General features: G+C 44.9%; 1 protein-coding gene across 1 annotated transcript in view; it reads left to right on the top strand.

Annotated features, from left to right (window-relative positions):
• The window catches only part of LOC148220967 (uncharacterized), a 134,157-nt gene that overhangs the window by 81,864 nt on the left and 39,477 nt on the right, over window positions 1–12,816 (top strand). Inside the window, exon 117 of the mRNA XM_088179862.1 lies at window positions 8,403–8,413. Within this exon, the coding sequence (XP_088035988.1) occupies window positions 8,403–8,413 (11 nt within the window). The remainder of the gene's footprint in view (window positions 1–8,402; window positions 8,414–12,816) is intronic.

Here is a 12,816-nt window from a genome sequence, read left to right as displayed (position 1 = left end):
AATCCTCTTTTCATTGCCAGCTCTCAACACAGGGCACAGGCAGAGAGCTGTGCAAACAGTCAGGACCTTCCTTCCCTGTTTGGGGAAAGATGCCTCACATTAAGAATCTAGATTCATGGGGCAGAAAAGGCAGAAAGAAAGCAGTGCAAAGCAGTGAATTTGCCTTCTTTGGGGAAAAGGGAGCCTGTGGAATTTATCATGCTGTGTTGGTTTGAAAGTAAAACCAGTGCGAGACTCCAAGTCAGTAATACAATTTAATAGGAGAAAAGAGAAAAAATAAAATACATGCAATAATATAAAAGAAAAACCACCGACAAAGTCAGAAATACAACCTGACACCCTGTCAATCAGGGTGTTGGTAGCAGTCCGTATAAATGGTGGCTGCAGTTCTCCCAGATGACATATGATTCAGTTGAAGCAGTGCTCCTGTAGAAGGTGCAGTTTTCCTCCGAAGATCCAGTGATGGTGTGGAAAAAAAAGGTCTGACTTCGCTCTGGGATCCAGCGCAAAGGGCTGCCTTCGCATCCCAAACCCCAGTTTTTTATCTAGGTAGGAAAGGCTTGGCTCCTGCCCCTGGCTGGGGCATCTCCCAATGGGATGATGTAATCTTATCAGCCGCACAATAGGACTTAATGGCCCATTAACGGAATATATCTTCTGGAGGAAGGATGGGTTGTGAAAAGATAACGATGATCATCCCCCGATCTTATCAGATGGCACATCAGCAGAGGATATCTCCCACAGAGATAAGAATCACCACCCCTCCCACATTTTAACAGAGGGTGATAGAATACATATTTTTGCATTGTACCCCAGGACACATGCTTTTCTTATAGAGCCCTCCATTTCATTTTCCAGTGCATAGCAAGGACTGGCTACAGGGCACCACCATGAACACTGACGTGGATGAAAATGTGCTCCAAAGATGTATACATAGTATAAACACAACTGTTGATCCCTTGAGACAGTGCAAGATGCCCACTCATCTCCTCCCAAATGCCTTTAGTTTAGACATGAACATTAAAAAAAAAATTAAAAAGCTGTCTTCCTTAATGCTGTAATGCTACCTACAAGAAGATGAAAGAGATGAAAGATTTCTTCCATTTTTGCTGCCAGGAACATGTCTCTTTCCTGACAGCAAATTCTAGATTCCCTCTATGAGATCCTCCCAGTGTTCAGTAGTATAAATTTGACACAAATCAAGCTGGGAATAAAGTCATGTTTCTGTTGAGCTAACAAGAGCATTTGAAAAAATGTCAATCCCCATCTACTGTGACCCAACACCTAACCTGTAGTTCCAAAGTTCACTTTTTGGGCTGTGTGTGTTTGTTTGTTGTTTTGTTTGCTGTTGTTGTTTCTGTTGGTTTTTTGAACAAGTGGGACTTGAGGGATGCAATTATCTTGGACTCTTGTCAGACAAGAAGAATTTTCCCCTCCTCCATCATTTAGTAGACTCCTGAACACAATTTTTTTAAATGGTCAAGCCACTGTCATAGAGAAAAATCAAAGAGAGTGGGAATCTCAAACAAGTGACACTTGAGAATTTTGGAGGTGCGAGCTGGTTTGTACTGGGCAGTTAATCTGACCACTGATAGGAGAAGCGGCCTGGCCTAATAGACAGGCCCCCAGAGAACAGAGATAGGACAGATTTGGAGACAGACAAGGATGTGACCCAATGAGTTCCAGCCCAAGCTGCAGAGAGCTATCGGTCAGAGAGCTGAGCAGACTGAACTGTGAACCAATCACGGGCACTTACCTGGGAACATTAATCGGGATATTTAAGGTGAAGTTGGAGGGGAATAAAGGCTTTTTTTCACATGGATTACAGAGTGTAGTGTCTTCTGTCTTGGGCACTGTGCCAGTCAACGTCCCAAATGGTGAGCCATGACGTGATCTGACATAGCCATACTGTCAGAGAGCAGGGGAGACAGGGCCATCCAAGAGACAGGAGATGCCTGAGAGGCGGGAATTTCTGGCTAGAGCCAGGGACGTCCGAGAGACGGGAAGAAACTTTAGCCAAAGAGCTGAAAGAAAATCATGGGAGGCATCCTTTCTGCAGACTCACACCCAGCAGTAGAGGTATAGATAGAGTTTTTTGAGGAATGGAAAATAGAATACGAAAAAGAATCGTTCTTTGATTTAATACTATGGACAAAAGAAAAGCGGTTAGAGCCAACTGGGGAGACTCCACAAGACATGGACTATTGCAATAAAAATGGAAAAGAAATCATAAATAGAGCGTTAAAAAACGATCCACAAGCAGTTAAGGTGGTAAAACCTTGGCGGATCACTCAAAACTTAATAAAACAGATTAAATCCTCAGTGCAGACCAATAAGGACGATGACAACCAAACGGGGATGAGGGAGAATATGGAGAAAGGCAGCTGAGCCCCTACAAATGGCAGCACAGAGAATGAATTACCTTCTCAGTGTGAAGCGGCTCCACAGACCAGTAAACCCGCTGCAGCCAGAAATAAGGGGCCAGCAGAACGCTCGCGCCATCCCAGGGAAAAGTGGGGGGGAGAAAAGAGAATGAAAAACTATCCCAAAATGGTGGCAACCTCGTGGTCAAGGGAGAGGTCTGGGAACTATCCCAAGATGGCAGCGAGCACGTGGTCCTGGGTGGGCGAAAGGAAACACAGCCTCCCTCATGGGATGCACTTCTGCCCCAAGCCCCACTGTCCTAGGGTGATGTTATGGTGTTTGTATCTCCAATCGTGTGTTCTGTTTATGTTTGGTATTATGTTGTGTGCTTTCAGGACTGACTCTGAAAGTAAAGCTTTGCTTTGTCTTGTCATCAGCCGGCTCACCTCCCCCATGGTCTGTGTTTAGGAGAGGTTTTAGCTCTGCTTGCCTGCCTGCTTGCTTGCCTGCTTGCTCGCTTCTGCCTCTTTTTCTTTCCTTTGCTTTGCCCTTGCTTTTGCTTATTAGTTAGTTCAGCTAGGCAGTCCAACTTTTTCCCTGGACTGTATTTTTTTCCCCCCACCCCCCTCCCCTCCCTCTCCTGGATACCATCTGAACCTGTTCCGGACGTGGACCTGGGAAACACCAAGAAACACCAGCAGTCTGCATTCTGTCACCTGCAGCAGTCATTCCCCAGCGCCAGAGACTGATAACTGGGCGACCACTTGCCGGAGAGACTCTCTGAGTTTGTCATCCCTTCAGAACAGTGAAAGAGTTTTTTTGTCAGCTGGTGTTTTTTTCTGCACTGGGGAGTGTTTCACTTGTTAAATAAACAGGTTTTTTTCCCCACTCTTCTCTGAGGAAATTCTTCCCGAACCTGGTGGTGTGGGAAGGAGTCATGGGGGTTTGCTGTCTGGGGGCTCCTTCCAGAGGTTTTCCCCCAAATTTGCCCTAAACCAGGACACCCACCCTGGTGGGGTGTGCCCTTCCCCAGGTCCCGCCCTGGTGGAGGTGCACCTCCTGCTCTGACCACGCCTTGGTGGGCGGTACCTCCAGCCCCAGCCCAGCCTCCAGAGCGTGTGTCTTCGCCCCAAGTCGCCATGGAGACACCCACGGACCCCCAAGAAGAGGCGTCCCATGATGACATCACACAAGGAGCAACACACGATGAACCCAGAAGTGCCTTGGGACCAAGAAATACCAACACCAAAGCCCCGAGAACCACTCCAGAACCGAGGTTTAACCCCCATCCTGCAGTGCCCACAGCTCTTCACATCAGAAGCCAAGCATGGAACAGCTCCAAAAAATCACTGCACAAAGGAATAGCCAGAGCACCCAGGAAAAGAACACAAGCTGCACCTCGGCTACCAGCCTCCAAATAGCAGCTCCAGCCCCACTGATGTTCCGATCAGAGGTCGTCTCTTCCTAGGACCTGGCTCTCTTCTGGAGGAAGGTAAAGCAAAAGGCTTTGGAATCTGGTGATTTGGAGGGGGCTGAACTAATTGCTGTGCCTATGTCTTCACCAAAAGAAGAGGACTGGCAGGGCGGGGGAGAAACAATAATGGCATTCCCAGTAATAAAGGGAAATGGAACTACTCCAGATAAATATGTACCCTTTAATTGGCAAATTCTTGCAGAATTACACCAGTTAGCTGCTAAGCATGGGTTGGGATCCCCTGCTGTGACAAATATGCTTAGATTCATGACTGCTAATGATATATGATATAAAACAGATTGTGAAATTAATCTGTGCTCCAGTGCAGTATATGATGTTTGAATCTGCCTGGAGAACATATGCAGAGGAACAAGAGTTAAAAAACTCGAGGCTATCACAGCAAGACCCATGCTTTGGGGTGGGAGTCCCCCAACTCACAGGAGTGTGCCCCATGGAAGATCCTCAAACCCAAGCACGCTTAAATTGCAATATTAAATCAGGCAAAAGAATTAGGGATGAGAGCCCTAAATAAGGTTACAAACATAACTGTACCAACCCAGAGATATACAAATATAAAACAAAATCCTAGTGAACTGTACATGCAACTTCATAGAACAATTACAAGATGCCATGGAAAAACAAATAGCTAATGAAGATGCAGGGAATCAGGTATTGTTACAATTAGCATGAGATAATGCAAATGAGGACTGTAGAAAAATTATAAGTGCATTGCCCAAAGAAAATCCATCCTTGGAAGAAATTATTAATGCATGTGCTAGGGTCAGGACTGCATCACATAACATGGATATGTTAGCTAATTCTTTTGCAGCTGCAGTAAGGATGAAAGTGAATTGTTTCAACTGTGGACAACCAGGCCACATAAAAGCGAACTGTCCCAAGAAGCCAACCTCACAGAAGAAGGCTCAGGGACAGGGTAACATCAATTTACCCTGTAAGCGATGTGGAAAACTTGGACATGAAACTAAGGTATGCAGATCCAAATATCATATTAATGGTCAGCTTCTTAAGGAACAGGGAAACTTGAGACTGAGCACAATGGGGGAATGTGCCCAATCAGAAATGTTTCCTCAACTTCCTGCACAAGCCTTTGTGACCAGCTCACAACCAGGACAAGGGGATCAGCTGGCCTGGATGTTTACACCTCAGCCACAGTAACCATAAACTCATCAGAAGTGCAGAGAGTCCCCCTTGAGGCTCAAGGGCCCATAGGGAAAGGACTAAGTGCCCTTCTTTTGGGAAGATCCAGTGCTACATTACAAGGTATCATTGTGCATCCTGGTGTAATAGATGCAGACTTCACAGGGCAAATATATGCCATGGTATCCACTCGTTCTCCACAACTATCCCTGAAAAAACTAGGATTGCACAACTTGTCCTTTTTAAGTCTTGTGTCCCCAACGCAGATGCAAAGGAGCAGGAAGACCAAGGCTTCGGATCAATGGGACAACCAGAGGTATTTTGGACTCAAATCATTGGTAAAGACAGACCTATCATAAAATGTACTGTTACTATGCCTAAAACCAAGCCTTCACAGATAGAGATTAAGGGTTTGGTTGACACTGGATCTGATGTTACTATCATTGCTGCTTACAAATGGCCTCTATCTTGGCCTACTACACTCTCAGGAACCACTATTGCTGGTATTGGAGGGACTACACAAAGTTATCTTAGTAATAATCCTGTGCTGATCAAAAGTGATAGAGGGCAGACAGCCACAGTGCGGCCATATGTGCTAGTGGGATATATGAATGTATGGGGGAGGGATGTGTTGTCAGCATGGGGGATCCAGGTGGGGACGGAATTTTGACAGGGGCCGTTGTAATAGAGGGCAAACAGCGTCCCACATTTGCTTTGAAATGGCTCACTAGTCAGCCAGTGTAGGTTCCACAATGGCCCCTAACAGAAGAGAAATTAGAAGCCCTCAAAATCCTGGTTCAAGAACAATTGGTTCAAGGGCACATACAACCATCTACAAGTCCATGGAATAGCCCAATATTTGTCATAAAAAAGAAATCTGGAAAGTGGAGGTTACTCCATGATCTAAGAAAAATCAATGCTGTTATGGAAAGTATGTGTGCTTTACAGCCAGATATGCCATCCTCCACAATGATACCTGCTTCTTGGGACATCCTGATTGTGGACTTGAAAGACTGTTTCTTTACTATTTCATTACACCCAGATGATGCCCCAAAATTTGCTTTTACAGTGCCTTCCATTAACAATGCTGCACTAGGGCAACGTTATCAATGGCGTGTGCTTCCGCAGGGCATGCAAAATAGTCCAATGATCTGTCAATGGTACGCAGCTCAAGCACTCTCATCAGTGAGAGAGCAATTTCCAGGGCCATATTGCTACCATTGTATGGATGATATTTTGGTTGCAACCCAGACAAAAGAAGAACTTACAGAAATTCAACCAAGCTTACTAAAGGCGCTGAATTGACACATTCGCATCAGCAATATGGGCTACAGTACACACAGGAGAAAAGGGTTGGGATGCCATTGCACACTGGCGATCTGCCTTTGCTGCTTTAGGAATTCCCCATCTCATCAAAACTAATAATGGTGCTGCATACATTTCACAGAGAACAAGACATTTCTTACAGCTCTGGGGAGTGTCACACCACACTGGCATTGCAAAAATATCAACAGGACAAGCCATGGTGGAAAGAGCACATGGCACCTTAAAAATTGCATTTAAAAAACAAAAGAGAGGAATGTGTGGTGAAACCCCTCAGAGCAGGATAGCAAAGGCTGCATACACACTAAATCACTTGAGAGTAGTAGAAAATTCCCAGAATCCAGTTATCCTAAATCACTTCCTACCACTACAATCATCTGGTGATAAACCTTTACCTAAGCCCAAGGTGATGGTGCAAGACCTCGACACCAATAAGTGGGGGGTCCGTTGAACCTCATCACCTGGGGACAGAGAGCTATCGGTCAGAGAGCTGAGCAGACTGACTGTGAACCAATCACGGGCACTTACCTGGGAACATTAATCGGGATATTTAAGGTGAAGTCAGAAGGGAATAAAGGCTTTTTTTCACATGGATTACAGAGTGTAGTGTCTTCTGTCTTGGGCACTGCGCCAGTCAATGTCTCATGGAGGGAAATTAGAATAGATTTTTGTTTTTTGGAAGCCATAGTCCCTTTTTCTCAGGATTTTAGAATCAAGATTATTTCCTCTTCTCTAACAAAAATGGCAAGAGGCCACAGGTTATCCAGGTGAATACAAATCTGCCTTTAGTACCCACACCAGTCAAGCAACATCCCTCCGTTTCTGATGCCCTCTCACTGGCCCCAGAGTCTTTATTCTTTAGCAAGTTGCAAGGATGCAGAGTTCACTGAGGCACCTCTCACACAAAGGTATCTCAATTCTCAAATTCACATTCTCAAAGTCAGGCTTGTGCTTTTCATACGTTTGATCTCTCAAACCTCTTGCAGCCTCTCGGAGCCTCTCCACCCTTTCCTCAAATAAAATCACTTTTTCCTCAACTGTTACACTTGCAGGCAGGTTGGCTGTATCAGGGAAGCCAAAACAAAACAGAATGTGAGAAATGTGCAGAACAATTAACATGGTCTTGCAGCTACCACACAGCAATGCTTATTTTCACAAAAAACTAAATTTCTCTGTTTTTTTATAAGGCCAAATATTTTTAAATACATTCCATGTTATCCTAATGAAACATTATAAAGCTGCAGAAGTACTCTTAACTTATAAAATTGCCAGGAGAATTTGACCCATTATTTGACACTGTCATCCACTAAAAACCAGGTAAACAGGAGAACCCTGAGCATCAAGTGAAAAGTAAAATTGCAGCATTTCAGTTCAAGTCTGATTAACAGAAATTTAAACATGTAACGGAAGATTCAATCAAGTTATGCTGAGATTATATGATCACAATATACTCTCATGGTGACTCATGGGGGTTTTTCTCCAGGTACTTTTCATAAATATTTACTTTATCGAGAAGTCAACAGGTAGTGAGACAAAAGGTAAAGAGTGAAGCAACACCTCTAAAAACCAACATAATTCTCCATGCTCCCATTTTGCACTAAGGTGGGCATGCCATGTTCTAGGTAAAGGCAGCCTGAAAACTTCTACAGCCTAGAAAACTGTAGCTCTAGGACAAATTAATCACATTCCACAGTTAAACGAAAACCCTCAAGCTCCAGCTTCCAAGGATGAAGACAACAAAGAGCAGAAAAAAACCAGGAAAATGCGTGTGCACAGAATGAAACAGTAATTTGAAGAAAGGATGAAATCTGGAATGTTTCTTTCCCTTGGGAGGTTGCTGCACAGTGGGACAAGAATTTCCTATGGAAATTCTTGAGCAGAGCTTTAAAGAGGACACAGAGACAAACCTGTACTGGAAAGAAAACAGGGTCTTATGCAGACAAAGGCCCATTCCCTGCCCTTTTTCTTGGCTATTCTACTCCTGTCACTAGTTCTGTAAGCTGTGCTTAATGGCAAGTCCTGAGCTGTGTGTTTGTGACACAAACTGCTCAAGGGGTCAGGGCCCCAAGGGTGATGCATTTCTGTAATGGCCAAGTTGGCTCAGATTGGTGGAAGCCAGGGACAAAACTACTTTCCAACTCATTGCTAACGACACTGGAGGGAGGAGGGTTGTACAGCTCCGTTTCTCTTGCCTTTCTTGAAGAGGGCTCAGTTTATGGAATTTCCAGAGGCTAAAAGAGGATTTTATAACATACAAAATAAGACACTGATGTGTATTTGGTATCTTGCAAGTGAAAGACATAACCTGCCTCCATTTGGCATCCACAAATCAGTCTGATTTCAAGACCTATAAATCTTCCCCTTGGTAGTTTACTACTTTTATTCACCATATTTGACACCTCAAGCAAAGTATGAAGTGGATGTGAAACAGACGAACAGCCGAGTGCTCTGCTCACAGTGCTGGCAGACTGCTGCACCTCCTCAGCACCCACAGAGCCCCAGCAAGGCCCCAGGCAGGAGCAGAAGGACAGTGTGGCCCTGAGCAGCACAAGTGACAACTGGGCCTCTCCTTCCCAAAGAAAGTAAGATCCCCTAGCTTTTCCAGGAACAGCTGCAACAATGATCCTCAGCAATGGATGGCAGAGGAGAAGAATGTTCAGAGATATCAGATCAGAGTGACACCAAGTCCTCATTGTGCCAGTCTGTCAATGTAGAGAAGCTTTAGTGTGCAAATCCACTCCAAACTGCAGCCAAGGACACAATCAGCACACAGGGACTGGCAAAAATGCTGTCAAATACAAAGCACTTGGAGAGTTGGGAAGTGAGCTCCTCAGGGAGTGCTGCTTCTGGAACCTGGAACAGGCACAGCAAAAAAGGAAACTCAAATTATCACAGGCTCCTGGGCCATGGATCTGTAGATCAAATTCAGAGAAAGATTAAAATCTACTTCCTAAACAACAGGCAACATAAAATGCCCTATGTCACTGCTTCTCTCTCACATGTTTTGCTACCCCTAGGTTCTGGTCTCTTTCTCAGTTTCAGCCCTTAGTCCACAATCAGGCGCTGTTCTCCTGAAGAGGCTCTGAGAAGATTCAGGGCCATGTCTGACAAGCAGAAAGCAGATCCTGAATGAGCTTGGAAAGGAAGGTCAGCAAAAGAACTCAGCAATTCCTATGATTTAGAACCAGCCTCATCACTTAACATTTTTAACACAGCAAGATTACCACCCCCTTGGTTTGAATGGTGCTTTTGGTTAGAGGCACAACCAGGCTGAGTCCTTTACCACGTTGGCACAAAGCATCAATCACTACAAGTTTACTGGGAATCTGTGCTCTGCTTCTGATGAACTGTGTTTTCTAGTTAAAAATGCCTGTTAAACACATTGAGCTTACCATGACCAGTTTTCTCTCCCTTCCCTGTATGCAGTGAATTCAATCAGGCAGGTATCAAAGCCTCCTCTTATCAGAGCACTTCCCCAGGAAACTCGTCATACTTCTGTGAACACAGGGCACCTGCCAATAAGGTAAACCCATTTTCAGATTTAACTTCGGGATATTATGTATAAAAAGTAAGAGTACACATCAATTAGCAGCAGAGCTGGCCTGGCCTACCATCCAAATGAAGTTCCCTGTAAGTATTCCTATCACTTTCCCATAAAAGGGAAGGATGTTGAAATACTGGAGCGTGTTCAAAGAAGGGCAATAAGGCTGGCAGAGGGTCAGGAACACAAGCCCTGTATGGAGGGACCTGGGGGTGTTTAGCCTGGAGAAGAGGAGGCTCAGGGGAGACCTTACCACTCCCTACAACTCCCTGAAAAGAGGGTACAGCCAGGTGGGGGTCGATCTCTTCTCCCAGGCAACTTGCAATAGGACAAGAGGACTCAGCACCAAGGGAAGTGTAGGCGGGCCATTAGGAGCAATTTCCTCACAGAGAGCACGATGAGGCATTGGAATGGGCTGCCCAGGGAGATGGTGGAGTCACTGTTTCTGGAGGGGTTTAAGAAAAGACTGGATGTGGCACTCAGTGCCATGGTTGATAAGGAGGTGTTAGGTCATAGGTTGGACTCGATGATCTCAAAGGTGTTTTCCAACCTGGTTGATTATTAGATTCTGTAAAAATTCACCAGATTTCAGAGGACATGCTTAAAAACATGTTCCTTCAGCCTTGGGACTGTTTCTAGTTCACTGTGTGCTGCATTAGCTTTTTAGCAGCAAACTCCTTCACGTGTCCTAAGCAGGAGAACACATCATACACGTGGCATTACTGGAGGAGGCAATTTACCTTTTACCAAAGTCTCTTGTCAGCCTCCATGACACATATACCTAAACAATACAATTGAAAGGACCAATATTTTTCTTTCCCTGTGACTATTTGCACTGTAAGAAGCCTTTCTTTTAGCCAGTGCCTCTCTCTGGCAATACACTTCTCTTTCCCTGTATATTATTTGCAACAAAAAGGGGTTTTTTGTTTAATTTTAATAGGGCTACGTTGCAACCAAGGTGTTTTCAAAGAACACCTGCATCATTGCTACAACCAGCAAGAGGTTTTGGCTTGGCAAACACCTGCCTACACCACCTCCAGGAGACCAGGTAGGATGGTGGTTGAAAGTAGGGCAAAAGCTCATTGATGGTCAGTGAAAAGCACTTGTTCTTACACACGCAGGAGAAAAGGACCCAAGAAATGATGAGAACCTTCGCAGCAGGGCTGAGTCACTCTAGAAGTTCCTCCAAAAGGTGCACTGCCCAGGACTAACCCCTTCCCTCACACCAAAGAAGTGTGTACAGGTTCTGAACGACACTGCTGCTTTTCCTAAATGCTGTTTTCTGGCTTTGTTTCTTTGGTGCTCAGGGACTGGGGCCTTACCAATTGCCACCCAGAGAGAATCGCTTCATTATCTCCAGGAACAGACTCCAAAGCTTGAGCCCGTATGGAAAACGCATCCAAGCACTGTGCAGAGGAATTCCCTCCTACCTCGCTTACCCAGCTCCTGGTGAGTCTGCCACTGACAGCCTTTGTGTTCCAAAATAAACAAGTGCTAGCTGTACACATTTAGAATGATGTAGCTCCGTTTAAAGTGACTTTTCCTGGTACATTTCCAACACTAAGTTGGAAAAATTTCCTCTACAATGTTCTCTTATTTTCTCAGTCTAAATCTAATCAGTTTTTCATTCAGCATCAAAGTTCTTATCAGGCTCAAACTTCTTAGAGCAAGATATTTCACACTTGAAAGTTAAGATAAATTAACTGCCTATTACTTTGCTATATCTTCTACATTAACCACTTAAAATCAGGTGAACTGAAGTCCAGATTTATAGAGATCAGCATAACTAAGCTATTTTTATTTTCATGTCTTACCAACATACTAAGAATTGCAATGTTTTATTTTAGAAATAAGCATTGCCATGCCATATGGCCAATTGCAAATAGACAGATGCACTATTATTCCGAGAAACCCAGAAATGAAGGTGCAAATAACAGAATTAAGAAGTGTTTAATTAAATTAAATTAAATTAAATAATTAATTAAATTTAATTAATTAATTAAATGCAGTCTGGAGTTGAATACAGATGCTATTTAAGAATGTTTCATAAAGGTTTAACACAGGAAGAAAAGAAGCATACTCTAACCGACTGCATGTTGGAAATTTGAAAGAGTCAAATTATAGTTAGGCTAAAAGGAAAGCAAAAATCCTGAGCCTACTTTCTTCATCGAAAACTTCAGCAACTCACTCTGTTTGGAAAACACATCTTCACCTTCCCTCCTCACTCAGGGGCCCTTCCCTTGCTCTTTGGAAGGAGTTACTCCAAGAGAGACTTTACCCACTCAGGAACACCTCAGGGTTACTCTAAGCAAAGGACACAGCAGCTTATTCTCTTCAGGAAAAGTCTTCTGGGGACTCTAAGGGTCAACTGACATGAAAACCAAAGTAAAACGGCACCCAAGAATGTTTTAGCACCTCCAAAGGAAAGCAGCCGTAGAGCTGCAGCATTTAAACAACAGTTCCTGCCTGACTTGCCTGGGGTTTCCGGAGACACTCTCCTTTTCCAACCTGGCACTGCGCTTTCCTTGAGATGCCACAGGCGCAGCCCTGTTCCCTAATCCTGTTGGGAGGCACTGGGAATGTCTCCCTGGGGACCGCGAGCCCTGTCCCAGAGGATGATGCCACGAGCCCCCAGGCAGCCGGGATGTGACCTGGGCAGAGTCTGTGGTGCGGATCTCGCAGCGCCGCGGTCACCGCGCAGCACAAAGAGCCCGGCAGCCTCGCCGGCAAACAGGGGGAGCCGCTGCCCGCTCCAAGCTGAGCCTCCCTGCTCTCCAGGCAGGGAATAGCAGGGCACAGCTGCTCCTGGCAAGGGACAGCGCCTGCTGCAATACCGTCCTGCTTAAAGCCAGAGCTCCAGCAGGAGAGCAAAACACCGGCAGCAAGGTCCAGCTGCTCGCAAAACTGCGTTAACATCACAGACACAGATTCCTGTTTTTATTAAAATATTACACAT

The sequence above is a fragment of the Sturnus vulgaris genome, chromosome 28 (genome assembly GCF_052056855.1).
Source record: "Sturnus vulgaris isolate bStuVul1 chromosome 28, bStuVul1.hap1, whole genome shotgun sequence".
In the NCBI taxonomy this organism is placed as follows: Eukaryota; Metazoa; Chordata; class Aves; order Passeriformes; family Sturnidae; genus Sturnus; species Sturnus vulgaris.
This window is presented reverse-complemented; position numbering and strand designations above follow the sequence as displayed.